At 50.7% G+C, this 23,537-nt stretch overlaps 1 protein-coding gene across 1 annotated transcript in view; it reads right to left on the reverse strand.

The window, feature by feature from the left end:
• The window catches only part of WDR27 (WD repeat domain 27), a 136,830-nt gene that overhangs the window by 83,647 nt on the left and 29,646 nt on the right, over positions 1–23,537 (reverse strand). Inside the window, 10 exon segments of the mRNA XM_055591456.1 lie at positions 5,820–5,941; positions 7,260–7,357; positions 10,196–10,329; positions 10,972–10,988; positions 11,323–11,427; positions 14,454–14,543; positions 15,126–15,293; positions 15,843–15,907; positions 19,928–20,005; positions 21,766–21,844. Of these exon segments, the coding sequence (XP_055447431.1) occupies positions 5,820–5,941; positions 7,260–7,357; positions 10,196–10,329; positions 10,972–10,988; positions 11,323–11,427; positions 14,454–14,543; positions 15,126–15,293; positions 15,843–15,907; positions 19,928–20,005; positions 21,766–21,844 (956 nt within the window).

Genomic DNA, 23,537 nt, shown 5'->3' on the forward strand with positions numbered 1-23,537 from the left:
CACCGACTCGATGGACATGAGTTTGAGTGAACTCCGGGAGTTGGTGATGGACAGGGAGGCCTGGTGTGCTGCAATTCATGGGGTTGCAAAGAGTCGGACATGACTAAGCAACTGAACTGAACTGACTGATTATACATTTGGGCGCCCCCGATGATTCAGCTGTAAATAATCCGCCTGCAATGCAGGAGACCTGGGTTCAATCCGTGGGTTGGGAAGATCCCCTTGATGAGGGAAAGGCTACCCACTCCTGTAGTCTTGCCTGGAGAATCCAATGGACAGAGAAGCCTGGTGGACTACAATCCATGGGGTCGCAAAAAGGTGGATACGGTTGAAGTGACTTAGCACACGCACTCCAGTATTCTCGGCTAGGAAATCCCATGGACACAGGAGCCTGGCAGGCTACAGTCTATGGGGTCGCAAAGAGTTGGACACGACTGAAGAGGCTGAGCATGCATGCACATTACAGACTTACATCACAAAAAAATGCAAGTATCTCTTTCAGACACAAAAAAGAGTAATAGCCAATAAGGTTTTTTTTTAATATATATATATAAAAAGACATCTGCTGTGATTCTTAAAGATATCAATAAATCATAAAAAATACATATGCACTTTCATTCTAAAAATAAGCCATTTAATGATATAAAATAGACTTCAAAAATAGGAACACAAGGCCCTCATTTTTGTGACTGGAGGTAAAATGAGTTCAATTCTGCTTGTGCAACACGAGACCGCTGCGGTGATCCTCGGAAGAGGTCACGACAGGAACCCAGATGCTCACAAAGAGCTCCAGCGGCACCTGCCGACGCGGCTGCACTTGTCACCAAGCCGAAAGGAAATCAGAAACGACATATTTTTTATCCGAGTAGAAATGGGACTTTTGGGCCAACTGTGACTTCTGCTTCCCCTGAACTTGGACTTGCAGGACAACAGTTCCTGCAGGGCTCTGTTGAGTCGGAACACTTTGACGCCCACTGCATAACTGAACAGAAATGTCAGGGAAGTTTAAGAAAGCTATTAAGGCTTGGGGTAAACCTCTAAACTTATACCCTCATCTTTTCATCCCATCATATACCGTCCAGATGTTTATTTTCAGGAAGTAAAACCGGTTCTTTTCCCACCAAACCCCTCAGAACTCCCTTCCCAACCTAATGCCTCTCATCCGACTGCACAGCATAGGCTGCTGTGCCTGCTTCCCCAGCCCCACCACGACACGGCGGACGGCTCAGGACTGACCGGCTCCCAGGAGCCCGGGGAGGAAGCCTCGTGTGGCCTGGCTGTGGGCCCAGGGCCCTCTGCTCCACTGAGACTGGGGGACAGCGACTGGGACCAACCCCACAGGCACAGGAGCCAGAGGAACCTGACCCTGGGGACATGCACACTGAGGCCTAGGAACCTGCACACGCCTGCCCCGTGACCACGCACACTGAGGACTCAGAACCTGAACACGTCTGCCCCTGGGGACATGCACACTGAGGCCTAGGAACCTGTACACGCCTGCCCCGTGACCACGCACACTGAGGACTAGGAACCTGTACACACCTGCCCCTGTGACCACGCACACTGAGGACTCAGAACCTGCACACGCCTGCCCCTGTGGCCACGCACACTGAGGACTGGGAACCTGTACACGCCTGACCCTGGGGACATGCACACTGAGGACTAGGAGCCTGCACACGCCTGCCCCTGTGGCCACGCACACTGAAGACTAGGAACCTGCACACGCCTGCCCCTGTGGCAACGCACACTGAGGCCTAGAAACCTGTACACGCCTGCCCCTGGGGCCACACACACTGAGGACTGGGAACCTGTACACGCCTGACCCTGGGGACATGCACACTGAGGACTAGGAGCCTGCACACGCCCGCCCCTGTGGCCACGCACACTGAAGACTAGGAACCTGTACACACCTGCCCCTGTGGCCACACACACTGAGGACTCAGAACCTGCACACGCCTGCCCCTGTGGCCACACACACTGAGGACTAGGAGCCTGCACACGCCTGCCCCTGTGACCACGCACACTGAGACCTAGAAACCTGTACACGCCTGACCCTGGGGACATGCATACTGAGGACTCAGAACTTGCACACGCCTGCCCCTGTGACCACGCACACTGAGGACTAGGAACCTGCCACACCTGCCCTTGGGGCCACGCACACTGAGGACTGGGAACCTGCACACGCCTGCCCCTGGGGACACACACACTGAGGCCTAGAAAACTGTACACGCCTGACCCTGGGGACATGCATACTGAGGACTCAGAACTTGCACACGCCTGCCCCTGTGACCACACACACTGAGGACTAGGAACCTGCCACACCTGCCCTTGGGGCCATGCACACTGAGGACTGGGAACCTGCACACGCCTGCCCCTGGGGACCACGGACTCTGAGCACTAGGAACCTACTGCACCTGCCCCTGGGGACATGCACACTGAGGCCTAGGAACCTGCACACGCCTACCCCTGGTGATAGCAGGCGAGCCCCCTGCTGGAAGTGCCCCCAGGTCTGTGCTGCCTGGCATGGGGCATCCCACAGCAGTGCCGCCGTGCAGGATAGCGGCCCCGGCCACGTGGATGCCCCACCCCCTCACCCGAGACCAGAGGGTCCACACACACCCTGATGACAGCAGCAGAGACAAGCATGAGCAGAGCAAGAGGCTGCCTGCAAAGCTGCCTCCATCTAGGAAGCAGCAGGCCCCTGAGGTCCCAAAGGCTGGACACTGAGTCGGGGCCTGTGTCAGGGGGGCCCCTGAAGAATCGAAGGCTGGACATGGAGTTGGGGGTTAGTATCAGCGGGGGCCCCGAGGAACTGAAGGCTGGGCGCGGGTTGGGGGTGTATGTTTTAGCAGCAGGCTGGGTGGGCAGGGTTCCTGGAGAGGCAGGAGTGGACGGGGGCCAAGGCTGACCGGGAGCTGGACTCACACCTACATCCTCTGGAGGTTTGTGTTCGTGGTGTTAACCCCCTTCTGGGATTTTATATTCAAGTCAGTCTGGGAACAGAGGAACCTGAGACCCAGGGACCTGTCCAGACCCTCCGGCAGGAGTCAGGTTGACCTGCTTCTCTCTTTCCTGCACCGTCAAAGGCCCCATAAAGTTAAGTTCTGTCTGACCATGTGGAAGGACATGTGACTGCAGCTGAATGCCGTCTGCTCCAACCTTCCAGAACAGCACAAGCATCCTGTTCTCATCGCTGGGCGGGGCACTCTTTTCTCTCACCTTACAGAACTTAAGTGGACTTACCTGGTGGCTTAGATGGTAAAGAACCTCCTGCAATGCAGAAGACCCAGGTTCGATCCCTGGGTTGGGCAGACCCCCTGGAGAACGGAACGGCAACCCACTCCAGTATTCTTGCGTGGAGAATCCCAGGGACACAGGAGCCTGTTGGGCTACAGTCCATGGGGTCGCAAGAGTCAGACACGACTGAGTGACTGACACACTTTATGGAGCTTCAAGAGTCAGATTTGCATGAGTGAGCGTAACTCACACCCACATCTCCCACCTTCCCGGCTACAGTTTCTTTGAAAGCAGACATCATTTCCGTAATAATTCAGCCTGACTTTCAACTGCAGGAAGCACAATTCTATACGTTTCATGGGAACAAAGGAATTGTGTGAAATTAGTTGCATATGAAGATTAAGAGTTTTCTAAGGCAATATCCACCAGCCCTCATAAATTTATATTTTTTAAAATAGTTTCCATTTAGTGAATTTAGCATATGCTAAGAAATTAATATACATTATAGTATTTAATCCTTATAACAGAGGGAAGCAGTATATGCAAAAGGTTAAAATATCTTTTTATGAAATGGAAACAGAGAGGAAGATATCAGTCAAAATAGCAACATATTACTTTCAAAATGAAATAACTTCTCTGAAAATATGACAAAATCTAGTTAGCTAAGTTTAAAAGAATTGTCTTTACCACTATTTTAAAGCCAAGGCTTCATCCTTATGTTATAAGTAAAAGAGCATCAAAACACCAAAATTATACTTTGCCTTCTCAACTTAAACAGTTTTGGGAACCAAACTGAAGAAAAACCTTATACTGATCTCTAACATAACAACTTTCAACCAAGTTTTTAAGGCTGTATGATAAACTCCAGAAAGAAATAAAGATTAAAACATGCAAAAAAGAAAATATGATTTATAATGGATTTATAGTGGAAAAGATATATGAGTCTATTATCAAATTCACTGAAAAGTCCAGAACTCTACCAGGTTTAATAATCAATCTGGAATGCCACCTTGGCAGATCTTACTCTGAAATGAGCAGCGTGAGATCAGGGATCCCAAACGCAAACCGCATTCCGGCCGTAAAAGACCCACACCCACCCACTGCCCTCCCAGGAGCCGCACCGGCAGCGGGCGTCATCACGCCGCGCGGCCTGACGCCTCCGCGGGGTCCGGGGCTATGTCGGCAGGGCCATGGCGTCACTGCGTTCTTCAGAGGGTGCCTCCATTCGTCTGCAGGAGCACAGTGTTTAAAATATTTTTGCTGTTTTTTATGCAGTTAAGAGTCTGTTCCCAAAAAAAGGTGCAAGAAAATAATCTTTGCTTCAATAACTCAGCAAGCTGAAAACATCATACAAACCAGAAAAGCCTCCTCTTGATTGGAAATGTCCTCCTCAATGAGCCCCCGAAGGGTAAACTGGGGGAAAGGTCCAGGTAGGACCAAATATGAGCCCCGAGGCTCCGGTCCAAGACCAGGTGTCCCCCGGGAGGAGCGGCTCGCCTCCCAGTGGAGGCAGCTCCTCCCCTCCTCAGCCCCCAGCCACTGCCCGCCAAGGCCAGGAGCCCGGACTCTGGCTGCAGCCACGTGGACGGGCTGTCCAGACGGACCTCCCAGGGCTCCGACGAGGGGCCTCAGGCCACTGCCCTCACATCAGGGGTCTCCCACTGCCCCCAACACAGTCTGACTCTGGGTCCAGCAGCCCCAGCTCTCACTCCCCCAGGACAACACCAAAGTCCATTTGAGAGAATTCAGCTCCACGGCCCTGGATCTGCGCTCTCCTCCCACTCAACCACTTACAGAACCTCACCAACGATCTGACCACACACACTGACCACACACGCTGTCCACACACACCGTCACATGGAAACTTAAACCTGAGTAACATCTTGAAACTGTGGATAAGACAGTCTTCTTTGAGCAATATAGTAAGACTTCACTTAAAAAAGAATATCCTTGAACCATAATGCATATTTCTGCAGGCATTATAAAGTAAACCCTTAACTTGGAAAGCAATTACAAATCTATTAAAAATCAAAGTTGTAGTCCTGAAAACAAAAGTTCTGTCGCAAGTCTCTTTGTTGTTCTTTTAAGCAACAAAGCATCTTTTGAACTAAACTGTGAGACAATGAATTCATCAGAATGGCCACCTCCTCAGTCCCTGACCTTCAACGCCCAGTTGTGTGTTATTTTGAACTCTTCCTCTGTTGAGACAGACCAGCTGCACCCGACAGAGAGACCCGTGAATCCACAAAGGCTGCTTCACATCCCTGCAGAATCTACCCAGCGCTGCAAAAGCCCAAAACCACCGCCAAGTGGTAAATGAAAATGGGACCATTTTCATTTGAAAGTGGTAAAATAAAAAACTGGGACCACAGAATCATCAAAGACAAAGGTACAAACATCCACATTCTTCACAGCATCCAAATGCCTTCTAACATCCAACATCAAGGCTTACAATAGCTTCACGGCCAATAAAAAATCACTGCTGCTTTTGGCAGCAAACTGCTATAAGATTGCATCGTAAGTTTGTTAAACACTTAAACTCAAAGTTTACAAAGGCTGTGCGCAGTCAGAAGGTCACTCACTTTATTTTGACAGATCTGGTGGACGGGCCGAGAATGGGCTCCCGTGATGACGGCCACACTGCAGCCCACGTTGAGGTCGAAAACCTCCAAGGTCCGGTTCCACCCAGCAGCAAGCACGAGGTCTGGGGCTCGGTTAGGGAACTTCTCTCGGCAGAAGGTTGCACGGACAGGTGACCAGCTACGATCTCCTGAGGCTCCACAGGACAGTCCTGACCACAGCCCGCTCCCCACCTGATCCTGGGTGCCTGGCCAGAGCTGCTGGGAGGATGGGGAGGCCAGGCATGTGGATTTCCATGCGGGAGGCCTAGGTCCACTGAGAGTTAAGCAAGGTTTGAGATGTCAGGAAACACCCAAATCAAGAGGCGGAATGGCCGTCCTGCATGTAGGCACCGAGCTTGAAGACGGGTCTGAGCCAGAGATTAGATGGGGAGGCCGTGGAAGTGAACGGTGCCCCCTCCCACCAGGTCAGGCTGCCTGCATGGAGGACAAGCCTTGAACGAAGCACACGGCAAGGCCGCTTCCTCCACGTGGACCAGGAGGGACAGTGGCTAAGTTGGCAGCCCAGTGGTTAAGACGCCATGCTTCCACTGCAGGGATCATGGGTTCAATCCCAGGTCAGGGAACTGAGCTCTCACCTGCCACGTGGTGTGGCCAAAACACAAAATGTATATGCGCTAGAAAAGTACAGAATAGAAAAAGTACTAGATCTAATAATAAACCCAATGCTAAAGCCAAAATACTCAGGGATCCTCACTCAAGGACAGAGAATAATCAGAACAACACATTTCTGCTAAGTGTTTTTGTGTTTTTAGCAAAAGGTTCTAGCATAAAAAAATTACCTTTCTAATTAAAATATACTAGAACCTCTAATACCCTGTATCAGTCCTTCTGAAATTTCAAGAATAAAACTTTTCAAAAGAATCTTAGGCCTTTGAATAAAAGTTTATAAGATGTCTCCCTAAAGATCAGAGCTTTGTTTCTAAATAAAGTCAATGCTCTTTAATTTAAAATGATGATGTAACCACAAAAACTCAAAACTTAACATTCTGGGATCGATTTGTTGATCAACAGCACCGCTGTAACTTTGCCATCTTCCACATGAGATGGGGCACACCGTTCGGTTCATCAAAGGATGCACGTGCTCAGTGTAGCCGTGTCCTGTCTAAATGCACTGAACTACTGTTACTCAAGACGCGAGCAGACCAGAAATCTCAGGTCCCGTCACTCTGCTCTACCTCACAGGCGCCCCACATCCGGCTTCCCTTTCCCTCTGGGTCTCTTTTCATTATTGAGATGAAGCCATTACATGAAGGCCCCTGAGATCCACGAGGTCTGAGTGCTCAGCCCAAGCCTGGAGCCTGGACCCTCAGCACAAGACTTTGCCAGAAGGATGATGGTCAGGATGTGAAAACATCAGACGCACAGCAGGAGAAAGGATACAGGAGTGGAAATCGTTCACTGCAGACAAGCTGGTGATCTCCGTGGCGTCGGTCGTGAGCAGCCTGCACACGGGTGTGCACCAGCTCTTCTGTCTGTACCTGCAAGAGGGTGGAGGACCATCTATCCCCTTGTTCCCCTTTTGCCACAACCCAAGATTCTACCTACAAAAACTTGAAAATAAAAGTTTTCATGTCAATATTAACAATCATATTTCATTAATAAATATTAATAATAAATAAATTTTATTAGGTAGCAGGTTGACTACCTAAGTTATTCTTTAGGTAATTCTAGCTTTTCCTTTAGTAAAACTTCATGAAAAATATTACTATATACATAGCCAAGGGGAATTCATCCCTATATATGAGAAAACAAACTTTTCTCTTAATTTTAAAATAATTGTGTATACTTAGCAAGACTCCACAGATCAAACCTGGGTCTCCTGCATTACAGGCAGATTCTTTACAATCTGAGCCACCAGGGAAGCCCTACATGCTTAAGACATCCAGTGAGCTACAAGTTATCTGTTGTTGCTGTTCAGCTGCCCAGTCATGTCTGACTCTTTGTGACCCCATGGACTGCAGCACCCCAGGCTTCCCTGTCCATCACCAACTCCTGAAGTTTGCCCAAGTTCATGTCCATTGCATCTGTGATGCCATCCAACCACCTCATCCTCTGATGCCCTCTTCTCCTTCTGCCCTCAATCTTTCCCAGCATCAGAGACTTTTCCAGTGAGTCGGCTCTTCACATCAGATAGCCAAAATACCGGAGCTTCAGCTTCAGCATCAGTTCTTCCAACGAATATTCAGGGTTGATTTCCCTTAAGACTGACCGGTTTGATCTCCTTGCAGTCCAAGGGACTTTCAGGAGTCTTCTCCAACATCACAGTTCCATCAATTCTTTGGCACTGGGCCCTCTTTACGGTCCACTCTCACATCCATACATGATGACTGAAAAAACCATGACTTTGACTAGACAGACCTTTGTTGGCAAAGTGATGTACAGGTGGGCAGTGGCCAAAGCCACTAGGGCTCAGTGTCCAAACCTCTCAGACACTTGAGGTGCAGATGAAACTGGTTGTCAGCCCATCCCGTTCACAGAGAGGTAACTGCTGGGCAGGGGTCTGATGCAGAGCCAGCCACAAAGTGGTGCCCAGAGGGGTAACTTGGGGGGCAGGGACAGGCCTCACGTCCCAGGAGAATAGGCCATATGCAGACTCGGGGACAAGCCAGGCCAAGCCTCAGGGGAAGTTTGGGAATGAAGCTTAATGATCAGCAGAGATTTCATAACTCCCCGTGTGTCCTGCTGAGAGACTGCCCAAATCCACACAGCAGGATGGCTGGAGAGGGATAGCAGCGACTTACTATGGACAGGACAGCCCAGAAAGGGTCTCAGAGAGAAGAGTCACGTGAGCAGAGGGGGTGCAGACACCCCTGCGGTGGGGGAGGCCCGGGGGTGCCTCACGGAGAAGGTGCGAGTGTTCCTAACCAACCCCACACCTGCCCGGGGTGCAGGAGCCCCCAGTGCTGGAGGCTGGCATGTGCCCATCAAGGTGAGTCTGTCAGCACCACGGGGACTCTGGGTCAGAGGTGAGGGAAGTGGGAGGGGGCCAAGACGAGAGGCAAACAGCTTGTGCATGAGACCAGCCCTACCCAACACCCAGGGTGCTCCTGGGGCCCTGAGGCATGCAGGCCTAAACAGGCCTCCCTTTCATCTTGCCGTGAGAAACACAGACATGATGCCTGGAGCTACAGCAGCCACCTTGTTCCGCAGAGTGACAAGCAGTGGGACAGAGCCACCCAGAAGAGGGTGGTGGGCAGGACCTGGTGGAAACACCAACATCACGGTGTGAACACAGCGAGAAGCTGGTCAGCTACAGGAAGGGAGCTGGCTGACGGGCCCCCGCTCTGCAGGACGCAGGACAGGGGAGACGGTGGGCAGCACCTTCAGAGTAGTGCGGGCCTATCACCATGCTGCTGGGCACCACATGCGCCCCCTGAGGGTGGCTGGAGAAGGGAGTCCAGAAACGCCCACCTGGCCCTCCAGGCCCACCACCAGACACGTGCAGGGAAGCTCAGGGTGGCCCCACTGGAACAAGCGAGGTGTCCGTATGCGGGAACCAGGAAGAGCTGTGGCAGCCTCCTGTCGCCCGGCACATCCCGACAGGTAAACCCACAGGGAGCAGCCGTGCTCGTGAGCATGGTGGTGATCAAAGGTGTGTCACACGTGAGCCGCCCACCAAACCGAACGGACGCCTGGGCGGGCAGCAGCTAGAGACCAGGGGCGGGCGCGAGCACACGGGTCTCGGGAGGCGACAGAGGGGCGGGGCTCAGAGGGGAGGCCTCTGGTGCTCTCTGCAGGTCTCATTTTCTTAAACGCTTTGAAAACAAAGGCAGCCAAGCATTAGTGTCTGCCAATGTCCGGTGTGCCCCGGCAGCCCACACACACGCACATCTGTGGGTGCGTGTGAAACACTCCACGCACATGTGCTCAATCACTCAGTAGTATCAGACCCTCTGCTAGCCCATGGACTGTAGCCCACCAGGCTCCTCTGTCCATGGAGCTTTCCAGGCAAGGATACTGGAGTGGGTAGCTATGTCCTTCTCCAGGGCATCTTCCCAAACCACGGATGGAATTCCTATCTCCTGCCTTGGCAGGTTGATTCTTGACCATTGCAACCACCTCAACTTACTATAAACGGTAATAATCTCACATGCAAAACGTGTTAATCATGTTGCTGAACCAGGGCAGTGGCCCCCTTTCCTGAGTCCCGGGCACTGGTGAGTCCCCCGAGGCCCAGGCCTGGCCCCCAGGGAAGCTCCACACGCGGAGAAGGGACTTCCGATCACAGGAGGGTGTGATGCCGCTTTGGTCCAGTTACTTTATTTACACCCGACGCGCGGCTGAGACGCAGCGTCCCCGACCGCAGGGGGCGCTACCTTCGTAAGTCGTCCTTGCCGGTGTCGACGTGATGCTTGAGCAGCTGGACCCTGGAGCCCGAGGACGACAAGATAAACGCGTCGAGGTAATAAAACTGCGCGGACTGGACAGGCGTAGGGAACGTGTCTTTGCCCTGCAGTGGAATCAGTCATCGCCACTAATAAATAAGTGTCAGTAAAACCTCTACTGCTATAAACATGGAACCTCTCATCCTAACACAAATGCCCACTTATTCTAAAGGTACCGGATACCTCTTGGTAGGACCAACGTACAACCTTCGGTCCTTCTTCCTGATTCCGTAAACGATGCTATGTAATTAAATTTTACTGTGGTGAGCATTTGGAATTCCGGCCATTTAAAAACTCTGAAATGAAAGGACATTGAAGCCTGCCAGCACACACCTTGAAGCCACAGTTCTTCACCTGCTTTAAACCTAGTTGAGCGTCTGCTCTTCCGATGACATGGCCCAGCCCGTGCAAGGCACAGAAGTCGACAGGACTCTCGGCCCCAGGGCCAACCCCCGCTCTCCCCTCGGCCTCACCCGCTGTCCTGGGAGTGACCAGCCTCCCTCGAGCAGCGCCCCAGGACTCAGTCTCCTTTTATAAGACTCACAGGAGGGGTGCTAACCGCGTCCTCGAATCCACTTCCTGCCAGCGAGGAGCCTGGTGACTGAGCCGCGTCGCCTGTCCCCCTACCCATCGTCCTGATTCCCTTCCCCCTACCCGTCGTCCTGATTCCCTTCCCTCTGTTTCCAAACGGTATCCCATGAGATCACCAAAATAAGACATTTTTCTCCCCAAAACACACTTCCCCCACATAGTGTCCTGTGGGCATTATTATCGCCTCTACTATAGAATCACATTTATTTTTATATTTAAATTATTCCCATATTTTACTATTGTTCTGCCATTTTCAGACCATACAAATGTCAGGCTTATTTAGCTGTATGCGCATATGTGTGCGCATCTGTATGTGTGTGCTGCGCGTGTCACGTGTCCATGTGAACACTCTGTGCTGCCCGCCTGCCCCCGCCCCCTGGGTGGGGCCGGAGACTGCGCAGGAAAAGCTGGGCGGGCCCCCACCGCCCGCCGTCAGCGCCCCGCCCGTTACCAGACGCAGCGCCGGCTCCGGCCGCGCACCGACCACACCCGCAGCGTCCCGTCCTGGGAGGCGGACAGCACCCAGCGGCCGTCGTGGCTCCAGCACACGCTGCTCACCGCCCTGTCGTGACCTGAGGGCAGAGCAGGAAGAACGGCCTTGAGTCCCCTAGAGCAGCAGAGACGCCACGTCCAGAAGGGAGTGACCCGGAGGCGTCTTCCAGCCAAGCGCCCCAGCGAGCCGACGCCCAAGGCAGTGGACCTTGCTTCGTTTAAAGACCAAACACAGTTTGCGAAGAAGGTATTAGACGATGACACTGGCCGACGGTTACAGTGTCTGAGCAATTAGACCTGCAGATAACGGACCGCTTATCACTTAGCCCGTCCCCTCCTTTCCCGGGGAATAAGCGGGTGCTCAGGAAGGGAGAGGAAACACTGCCAAGATCAGGAGGTACCAGGGGCAACACCACAGCCGTTCATGGGGGGTCCCCGGCCCCTGCCGGCCCGGCACCCGCTGCCCGGCTGGTCCGCTCGGTCCCGGTGAAGCGTCAGGATCCGCTGCGGGTTCTGTCTTGGCCCCTCCGACTCCTCCCACCCACCGGCCAGCCCTGCCCTCTCCACTTGGCGTCAGCCACCTCCGGCTCTGAACCCACACACGACCTGATTTTTGGACCCGCTTTGCCCTCACGACTCCTGAGAAAGGCCATCGCGGCCGTGAAGCAACCTTAGAATCACCCAGGACCGCCCCCACAGCCACTCAGAAGCGGAGGAGCCCGTGCAGGGAAGGGTTCTCCGAGGCGGATACTTGGAGCTTGGGAAGAGAAAACCGCGGTCCTGCGAGAGGAGATTCAGAACCCAGAGGAGATTCAGAACCGAGAGGAGATTCAGAACCAAGAGGGCCGGGCCAGGCTGTCCACAGGCCACGGTGTGCGCACGCGGGCGAGAAAACCAGCGACGCCTCCCGCTGAGCAAAGCTGCACCTCTGAGCCCTGCGCTGCCCCGGGGCGGGCTCCACACGCCACCCCTGCGCCCGCGATCCAGCGTCTCGGACTTCCCGTGTCGGATGCTCTGTGACAAACTGCAGAGAAAGAAGAGCCGACGAGGGGACACTCTTGTCTCGGCAAGCTCACCCCGGACGTCCGCGCGCACCCAGGGCTCAGCGTGTGAACCACACTCGGGAACCTGAGATTGGACAGAGAGGTGTAGCATCACTGCATCACCCCGGTCAGAGAGCCTACAGGAAGTAGGGACACCATCTACTTGGACAAGTGTAAACACAACCTGGAGAAAACGGAGAGCCAGGACCAACCGAGCGGAGAAACACCAGAAAGGGCTTTGCTGCCCTCTGCTGCAGGCTCCCGGGAGCTCCTGCGGAGCCAGAGCCAGGCCCGCGTGGATGGGCGGGAGCTGGACACACCGAGCTCCAGACGCATCAGCTCACAAAGCCGAGCAGCTCCCCTTCCTCCGGCCTCAAACAAGGCTGCTTGGGCCACCACCTCCCCAGGCGGCCAAAGGCCTCAAGGCCACGTGAGGCGGATTCAGCGAGGCTCCCTCGCCTCGCCCACTGCCGAGCAGACCCCTGCCTCCGGTCCCCCCACACCCCCACCGCTAAGAGCACTGCCCCTCTCCGGTAGCAGATATGTCAGGAGGCTGCCCCCTCCCGCCCTGACCCCAGCCTCCCCACAGGACACACAACCCCAACCCCAGCCTCCCCCCAGGACACACAACCCTGACCCCAGCCCCGCCCCAGGACCCCAGGAGCAGTGGTGGAGGTCGGGAACCAGGCTGAAGGTGCCCACTAACAGGAAGGACCCTGGAAGGGGGCCAGTGGGCAGCCCTCAGACAGATGCAGAACTTAGAGACAGCAGCAGGAGTTCCAGGCTCAGTGTCATCCCGTCATAGGACTTCATGTGTCCACAACTCCGCCGTACTTCATGAAATCTTAATCACTTTGACCTTCTGAAGTGACTGACCCCAGGGTTTAGCTGTTACACCCCTCGCCCTTCGCCTGACATGAGGGGGTGGTCCTCCCAGGCCGCACTCACACGTGTCCAGCTGCACCCAGCAGCCCACACTGAGCCAGGTGCGCCCTCACGGGAGCGTCGGCACCGGGCCCCTGGCGTCCCTGGACTAGACAGCCACAATGGATGGGAAACACTCTCAAGTCTAAAGCGCGAACACAGACCCTGCCAGCGAATGACACCCCCTGGGATCCGTGGTCGTCACACTGGGATGCATCACCCGCTTGTGCTCTCAGAAGCAGAGACCTCCCAGACGGGTTTTACCCGAGCACCGCGGGGCCCCTTCCACGAACGCGCCTCCAGGTCTGGCCCCACAAGTGACGCTTCCCCTGCTCAGCTCAGCAGGGTTTGGCGGAATCTGGTCATTCTGTTCCCCAAGTCAGCCACAGAGCTAGTCTGTTCTTGTTTGAAGGGAACAAGCATGGCGCTTGCAGATTAACAACAGGACCATAACGAGGCTGACTCTGTGCCCCGGACGATTAAAAAGGCCACCCTGAAGCCACACCCACAGGGCAAACAGGAAGCATGAGCTCATCCGACAGAACAGCAGGTAAGGCACGCGCGTCAGAAACCCTCCACCGGCCACCACCCTCACTGAGCAAGCTCACCCTATAGCCACCCCGACAGATAATGCCCCTGACATATGGGGCCCTGTAGTTACAGGGGCTTAGGCTGGTTTTCAGGAAGGTGGAATCAGCTGTGTGTAGCCAGCCAAGCCTGTTGGGACCACTGACTCTAAAACGAGGCCTGTGCAGGTGTCCGACAGACGACCTCCCGACATCAGGGGGTCCAGAATGCGCCCTCGCCTCATGGCTTTTGAACGTGCAGCCCACGAAGCAGCATGCAGCCCTGAGCTGTCTGTGCAGCACACAACCACCTCACCGTGTCCCTACCGCCCATCCTGTCCCCGGCACCGAAGACCTCCCTGCTCCTCCGACCCGCAAGTGCCCGGCCCCGCCTCGGGGAGCGGGTCTGAGCTCTGCCCTCCCGGCTCCTCGCTGGGCTGCCTTGTGTAAACCCTTCCTCTGCTGCAAACCTTGGCATCTCAGTGCTTGCCTCAGTGTCTGGCAAAAGGACCTGACCTGCTAACAAGAGAAAAACACTCACAAATCCACATGAACTAAAACTCTCCATCTTACCTGACAAAACAGCAGGTGTCCCAGTAAGATCAGCATTGCAGACCAGGGACAAGTGGTTGGCTAAGCCACAGGCCAGCTGCTGTCCATCTCCTGCTTGAAAAAGCAAGAGAAACTCCTTATAAAGCATAACTCAGAGGCACCACACTTGCAACAGGTGAAATTATAGAATTTTTCAGTTAACCTGACGCTCGTTTTCTCAGGAAATGAGGAAACCTGAAACAGGAACAGCGTTTCCTCAGCTCCCAGTCGCTGGGCGTGCACTCCCACCGGGGGCTCATGTCACGCCCAGCTGCTTCTTCGGACAGGCGCCGAGGGCTGGGGTTCAGGGGCCTGCCCAGGACACGGGGCTCATCAGAGGCAGCACCAAGACCTGAACCTGGACCTGCTGGGAAGCCCCGAGCAGCCGCCCAGCCGCCCACGCCTCCTCCTAGGGGCACACCTGCCTCAGCCGTTCCATCTAAACACTGCCCTACAGTAAGGCATAATAAATTATACATTTCCCCCATAATATTCAAACTTGAGGACCCTACTTTTATGGTCACATGCTTGGTAAGCATATCAAATATCACATAAATATTTACTGATAATACTACATATCCAATTTCCCAAAATTATTCAAAAAATTCTTTGGCAGGCTGGAATTCTATGAAAAAAAAAAAGGAAGTCAGTAACCTTTCGGATTTGGGCAGACGGCTGCTTTGGGCAGACAGCTGGTCAAACACTCAAGGAGGTGGGGGTGGAGGATGGTGCACAGAGAGACCCTGGACTTGGGCAAAGGCATATTCTCACCTGTAAGCAAATCTAGAAACCAGAAATGATGTTTAACTCTGAAAAGAGCTTAAATAGTGGAGCTACCTGGATGAGAGCTGCCTCCTGACTTCTTTGAGTTCCCAGAAAGGAAGTAAAGGTGTTTGGATGCCCTTGAGAGGGAGTGGTTGCCAGGAGCCGAGTGTGCCTGGGGGGAGGCTCCACCCACTGAAGACCAGGTCTTCAGCTGAAGAGCAGCTCCACCCACTGAAGGAGGAGACCAGGTCTCCAGGGGGCAGGAGGCTCTTCTGTAGCCTCTCTTTTGATGAACCAGCCTCTGTATGCAGCCCTCCTGCCAGGCTCCCTTGGGGCTCATGGAGGAGATGGCCACGTACTCAGAGCACAGATCTGGAACAGCTTATAACCAAACCAGACCTCCTGCTGCCAGAAGCTGCAGGGCATGCGTGGACGCCCTGGGCTAATCCTAGTGACAGTCCAGGGGAAGCAAGCTTTGATTTTAATCTAGACTCAAACAATGTCGTGTGACTTCAAATAACCAAGATTTTTAAAATCTGTTTTAAATGGAACAATGGGCAAAACAGAAGCTTGCAGTGAAGCACAGCTCTGGCTGGAGCAGCATACCTGAATACTGCACACAGAGCTGGGCCGCCTGGCCGCGGGCCACGGCCAGCTGCCTGCTCAGCTTGCTGGGCGCAGGACTCTCCAAAGGGCACTCCTTACCTCAAGGAAGATCAGAGGAAATAACTGAGACAGTCCAAAGCAACATTAGAAATAAAAATATTCTGGGAGGTGGGTCATAGAGGATCCTGCTGTGATTTCATGTGTTTGTTAGCCATCTGTATGTCTTCTTTGGAGAAATGTCTATTTAGTTCTTTGGCCCATTTTTTGATTGGGTCATTTATTTTTCTGGAGTTGAGCTGTAGGAGTTGCTTGTATATTCTCGAGATTAGTTGTTTGTCAGTTGCTTCATTTGCTATTATCTTCTCCCATTCTGAAGGCTGTCTTTTCACCTTGCTAATAGTTTCCTTTGATGTGCAGAAGCTTTTAAGGTTAATTAGGTCCCATTTGTTTATTTTTGCTTTTATTTCCAATATTCTGGGAGGTGGCCACTATGAGGTACCATTTCACACCAGTCAGAATGGCTGCGATCCAAAAGTCTACAAGTAATAAATGCTGGAGAGGGTGTGGAGAAAAGGGAACCCTCTTCCACTGTTGGTGGGAATGCAAACTAGTACAGCCACTATGGAGAACAGTGTGGAGATTCCTTAAAAAACTGGAAATAGACCTGCCTTATGATCCAGCAATCCCACTGCTGGGCATACACACTGAGGAAACCAGAAGGGAAAGAGACACGAGTACCCCAATGTTCATCGCAGCACTGTTTATAATAGCCAGGACATGGAAGCAACCTAGATGTCCATCAGCAGATGAATGGATAAGAAAGCTGTGGTACATATACACAATGGAGTATTATTCAGCCATTAAAAAGAATACATTTGAATCAGTTCTAATGAGGTGGATGAAACTGGAGCCTATTATACAGAGTGAAGTAAGCCAGAAAGAAAAACATCAATACAGTATACTAACGCATATATATGGAATTTAGAAAGATGGTAACAATAACCCTGTGTACGAGACAGCAAAAGAGACACTGATGTATAGAACAGTCTTATGGACTCTGTGGGAGAGGGAGAGGGTGGGAAGATTTGGGAGAATGGCATTGAAACATGTAAAATATCATGTATGAAATGAGTTGCCAGTCCAGGTTCGATGCATGATACTGGATGCTTGGGGCTGGTGCACTGGGACGACCCAGAGGGATGGAATGGGGAGGGAGGAGGGTTCAGGATGGGGAACACATGTATACCTGTGGCGGATTCATTTTGATATTTGGCAAAACTAATACAGTTATGTAAAGTTTAAAAATAAAATAAAATTTAAAAAAAATAAATAAATAAATAAAGAAAAAAAAAAGAAATAAAAATATACTAGAAATAAGGTGAGTGTTTCCCTATTTACATGTATAATTTTATTCCATAACATTTATATATATATATATATATATATATAATGTGTGTATGTGTGTGTATATATATATATATACACATATATAAACTCTTACATTCAGAACCATGAAGTAATATGTATATGCTGCCTACAGGAGACTTATTTCAGAGCTAAAGACATACACAGACTGAAAATGAGGGGATAGAAAAACATATTTCATGAAAATGGAAACGAGACGGTAGCAATACTCAAATCAGACAAAACAGACTTTAAAATAAAGGTTATTAAAGAATAAACAATGGCATTATATAATGATACAGGGATCAATACAAGAAGATATTATACTCATTAACATATATGAACTCTATAAAATAGCACCTAAATATATAAAGCAAATATTAACAGACATAAAGGGAGAAATTGACAAGAACACAATAATTGTAGGGGACTCTACCACCCCAGTGACATCAAAGGACAAAGCATCCGGACAGAAAATCAATAAGGAAACATGTTTTAAATGACACAGTAGACCAACTGGACTTAACAGATACCTATAGGATATTCCCCATCCAAAAACAGCAGAATGCACATCCTTTTCAAATACACATGGAACATTCTCCAGAATAGATCATATGCTGGGTTACAAAACAAGTCTCAACAAGAGACAGAGGACTGAAATTACATCAAGCATTTTTTCTAAACAAAATATTATGAAACTGGAAATCAATTACAGGAAGAAAAATGTGCAAAGCACAAACACACGGAGACTAAACAACAGGCGACTATAAAACAAACGGGCCAATGAATAAAGCAAAGAAAAAATCAGAAAATACCTCAAGGCAAACCAGAATGGAAACACAACTTTCCAAAAACTTATGGGATGCAGCAAAATAAGTTATAAAAGGGGAAGTTTTATAGTGCCACAGACCTTCCTCAAGAAACAAGAAAATCTCACAAAAACAATCTAATCTTCCATCTAAAGGAACCAGAAACAGAAGAATAAACAAAGCCCCAAGTCAGCAAAAGAAAGGAGCCAATAAAGATCAGAGAGGAGACAATGTAGAGACCAAAAAGCAATAGAAAAGATCAGCAAAACAAGAACTGTTTTTTGAAAAAGACGAAACAAAACTGACAAATCTTTAGTCAGGCCATCAAGAAGAGAAGAGAGAGGCCCAAGTAAATTAAATACGAAGTGAAAGGGGAGAACTAGAAACCAACACCACAGAGTAGAAAGTGTCATTAGAGAACGCTGAGAACAGTCACATGCCAATAAACTCGACCACCTGGAAGAGATGGATGAATTTCTGGAATCGCGCAACCTTCCAAAACTAAATCAGGAAGAAATACACAATCTGAATAGATGGATCACTAGTAGCGGAATTTTATTAGTGATTTAAAAACTCCTAGGAAACAAAAGTCCAGAACTGAACAACTTCATGGGGGATTTCTACCAAACACATAAAGAAGAGCTAATTCTATCCTTCTCAAACTATTACAAAAACTTGATGAGATAAAACACTCCCAGATTTACCTATAACACCACCTTTACTCTGATACCCAAACCAGACAAAGATGCCACAAAAAAATTATAGGCCAATATCACTGATGAATATAGATGCAAAAATCCTCAACAAAATATTACAAATTTGAGTTTAACAATGTATATAAAGGATCATACATGATAAAGTGGCATTCATTCCAGAGATGCAAAGATGGTTCACTATTCACAAATCAATGTGATACACCACATTTAAAAAAGAGATGATAAAAACAACAGTCATCGCAACAGATGCATAAAAAGCATTTGACAAAATCCAACACCCTTTATGATAAAGAAAAAAAAACTTTTTTAACTCCCTGGAAAAACAACCACAAGAAATCCAAGCTCAGCAGAGCCCAGGGCTGCATTCCATACTTGACCATGGATGTTTGAGAGGGTCTGACAGGGCATGAGGGCATCTGGTGGAGAGGCCTACTCAGTAGCAATGACCTGCTGACATGGGAACAGCAGACGGGCAGGAAGACGAACAAAAAACGTGATTAAATGTGGGCAAGTCAGGCCCAGCAGCGTCTTGTGAGCCAGTGACGGCAGGCGCAGCTGTGATGCTCACAGGAATGAGGAGCAGCTCAAGTGCCCCAGCCCACTGTCCCTGCGTAGACGGCGTCACCTCTAACAGCAGAACTGGGGGCCTGCCACCTTCCTGTCCAGAGAAACGGACCCAGGGAATCTGCAGAACTCGTCCAGCATCATGGGACACGGGGACAGGTGTGGACGCAGAGCCGGGCAGCCAGCCCTGGGCTGAGGGAGCCAACGAGCCCATCACAGGCCTCCCAGAATGGCACCAAGCACCATGCCTACTCAGACTTCCTGCCCAATGACGACCTAAGACACTTAGAATAACCGTTAGCTAAGATGCTCTCCAAAATGAAACTTAAAACAAAAATTAAATGTTTCTAAATAGTTAAGGTGGTAAAAACAGCAGCAGGTCTGAAAAATGATTAATATGAATTAAATTTAACTAAAAGAACAGATAGATACAAAAATAATATATACATATATGTGTGTGTGTACATATACATATTTACACACAGGTACTTAAAAGGTCTTATATATGTTTGAAAAAAATCAATTAAACTATCTAAAGAGTTCCTCCAAATTATCTCACATTTACTTGGGATGCACAAACTAGGTTACATACCGCCTGTAATTGTTCTTGCATTTCGAAGCTCTTTTACCATCATTTTTGAAATTAGTCTTTGGTGAAAACATAGTTGCACTGGGGAGAGAAGAGCTCTATGTCATTCAAAGATGAAAAGTTTAAGCTTAAGAGACCTACTTTGCAGTGAAAAAATAAACATACATTCATAAATGCTTTCCATGTCCCAAGTTAGTAATAAACTGAACATTTAATCACTTTAATTTTGACAGCTATTCCTCTAATTCTATATCCATATCAGCTATTTCACTAATGGGGACATACGTGTATTTGTGTATTAAAATTCTGGAGAACCCTGTGCTATTTTCCTACAAATTTTGGGTTCTTAGGCAAAAAACTAAGATAATCACTTTGCAGCCAGGCATGCAGGGCAACTCCACATTTCAGCTTCAGGTCTGGAGCCCTGGGAGAGAGACAGGGGGGTGGGGGGGTGGGGAGCTACATTTGCTGCAGACTCTGCAAGTCCACTGGGGAATGACCTGGAGCAGGCCTGGAGGAGGCAGGTGAGGACATGGACATCTGCCTGTGAGGACCAGGCTGGGGTGGGGCTCATCCCACCCAGAGCACAGGGTCCGGAGAGGCTGTGTGAGAGCGGTGGGAGCTGGGTGAGGTCCAGGAGGAGGCAGCACCCAGGCAGGGAGGCAGGCAGTCCCTCAGCCTCACCACCTCCCCGCCCGTCCTCACTGCCTCGGGGACGTCACAGCGAAACACTCCTCACCCACTGACCCCACCTAGAATCCCCTGTACTTTTGCTAGAAAGTTCAAACCCTGGACTAGTACTTAGGACTGACCACGGCTTGGTTCCTCCTCCCCTGGACTCCCTCACAGGCCCCACATGCAAGACCCACCCAAGTAAAGTGAGCCCAAGGAGTCCACACTTAGCAGATGGCATCACCACTGAGCCAGCACACAGGCTCAGGGCCTGGACTAGTGTGCGGTTGTTCTGAGGCATGGACCCAGGATCTATCTATCTACCACCCACCCATCCAACACCCATCCATCCCTCCACCCAGCCACCCAGCCATCCCTCCACCCATCCACCCAGTCACCCAGCCACCCATCTACCCATTGGTCCATACACCCACTGATCCATCCATCCACCCAACCATCTGTCCATCTGCCCACCCACCCATCCATCTACTCATCCATCCATCCATCCATCCATCCATCCATCTATCCACACATCCACCCACCCACCCACCCACACACCCATCCACCCACCAATCTATCCACCCACCCACCCACCCATCCAACCATCCACCCACCCATCCAACACCCATTCATCCATCCACCCATCCATCCCTCCACCCAGCCACCCAGTCACCCAGCCACCCATCTACCCATTGATTCATACGCCCACTGATCCATCCATCCATCCATCCATCCACCCAACCATCTGTCCATCTGCCCACTCACCCACCCATCCCTCCACCCACCCACCCATCCACCCATCCATCCACCCACCCACCCATCCACCCATCCAGCCAGCCACCCACCCACCCACCCATCCATCCATCCATCCATCCATCTACCTACCCATCCACCCATCTATCCATCCACCCAGCCACCCACCCACCAATCCACCCACCCACACACCCACCCATCCAGCCAGCCACCCATCCACCTCCTGCATTGCAGGTGGATTCTTTACCAACTGAGCTATCAGGAAAGCCCCAAAGTACATAGTAAGCACTCAATAAACGCTTGCTACTGCCGCGTCTGTTCTGTGATGGTGTCATGCTGGGGTCCACACACCGACATCCATCCACACCAGCACCTGCGCCCAGAGGCCATGGTCTGTCTCTGGGCGGTCCACTCACCACGGGGCAGCCGTGTAGCCCGACGACCGTATTTTGCTATGGAAAACCAGTGGGTGGTCCTTCACAACGCTCCGAGCAGCTGCGGGAAACACAGTTACAGAAGAAGCAAGTCACTAACACGGCTGCTTCATAGTGGATAAGGACAAAGCTCTGCAGAGACAGCCACGTTCTCACAAGAGGAGTCAGTGCACACCCTACAGACTGGAGAGGCTTCATCCCTGATGACAACCAACACCACCAGCAGAAAGGGAAACTGAGGGCGCTAAAAGCACCAGAAAACAACAAAAACGTGATTTTCCTCCTTAAATGACCTGAATCGCAGTGTTTAATACTGTGTATTTCAGATACTCGAGGGCTAACACGTCAGCCCTTCCCACAGCGCTGGTCCCTCCTGCCATGTCTGCAAGAGGCTGTCCACTCTGGGGTGAGACAGGCCATGCAGAACCCGGCCGGTGGGATTCTGTCCACGGGACCCTGAAACCCACAGCGTGGAGCAAGTGCCTCTGTGCTGGGGCCAGGCACAGCTCCTCTACAACAGGAATGCAAGTCTCTTAAGCCAACCAAGTGTCTCTCTTATGCCTGAGTTTATCACGACACAACAGTAAGAAAGACCAGCCAGCAGAGCATTTTAATGGCGAGGAAACACCGTACCCTGTTCTTAACACTCGTAAGCGCCCACGGCCCAGCTGGCTGGTTAGAGCTCTGACACCTCGGGAACTTACCACCGACACGGACATGTCCCACGGGTGCTTCCAGACAGAATAAAGTCCTGCCAGAATTACCCATTTTTATGTATATTTGATACTTGCTATTCAATATGAATATTCTGTACAATACTATGAAACAGGTTTAGAAAATGGATAATTACATAATATTGAATACTCCAAAATACAGTTCTCTTTTTTTAACCGCAAAGAAATTCCGCTCTGCTTTTGGAACTATTTCAAATGTGATAAACCGAGACATATTCCCATCAAAAGCTCAGGGAACCCCACTGGGCACAGAGGCCCCGAGGAGGGAGCCGGGCCCCCAGAGGCCCTTAGGAGGGACTGGAAATCCCAGAGGAACCAGGAAACCTTGCTATTTCTATTATGCTTTTGTAAGAGGAGGGATGCAAATTTTGAGATTACAGAATCACTATAAATCAGTCATCTTCTGTAATATTCCATATGAATATTTTCTAAACAACACATAAAGCTATCAAAAAAGTCAAAGCTTTAAAATTTAACCAGTCCCTGGATACAGAGAAATTAGAATCTCTGGAATAAACCTTACTGTTTATCTGATTGCTCTCACTAAAGTCTGTTTTACAATCTACATGTCACTTAGCTGTGAAACACAGTGCAGCATGTACAGCCATCTGGGACAAAACGACACGTCCTAGTAGGGCGTTCCCTGTAGGTCCAGTGGTGACGTCCAGCGCCCAGCTTCAAACCCTGGTCGGGGAAGTAAGATCCTGCAAGATTCTTGCCATGCAACCAAAACAGTAGAAAAACGTGGACAAAATTATCGTTCAAAACGATGCATGCACCCGTACGTTCACAGCAGCAGTGCTCACACAGACAGGACAGGAGACAGCCCAGCCGCCCTGGACAGATGGACGGACAAAGAAAACGCGCTGCATTCACACAGCAGGACACCACTCGGCCGTAGAAACAATGAAATAATGCCATTTGCAGCAACACAGATGGACCTGGAGATGATACTAAATGAAGTAAGTCAGACAGAGACAATATCATGTGGCATCACTTATATTTGTGATCTAAAGTATG

Source organism: Bubalus kerabau, chromosome 9 (assembly GCF_029407905.1).
Source record: "Bubalus kerabau isolate K-KA32 ecotype Philippines breed swamp buffalo chromosome 9, PCC_UOA_SB_1v2, whole genome shotgun sequence".
Taxonomy (NCBI): domain Eukaryota; kingdom Metazoa; phylum Chordata; class Mammalia; order Artiodactyla; family Bovidae; genus Bubalus; species Bubalus kerabau.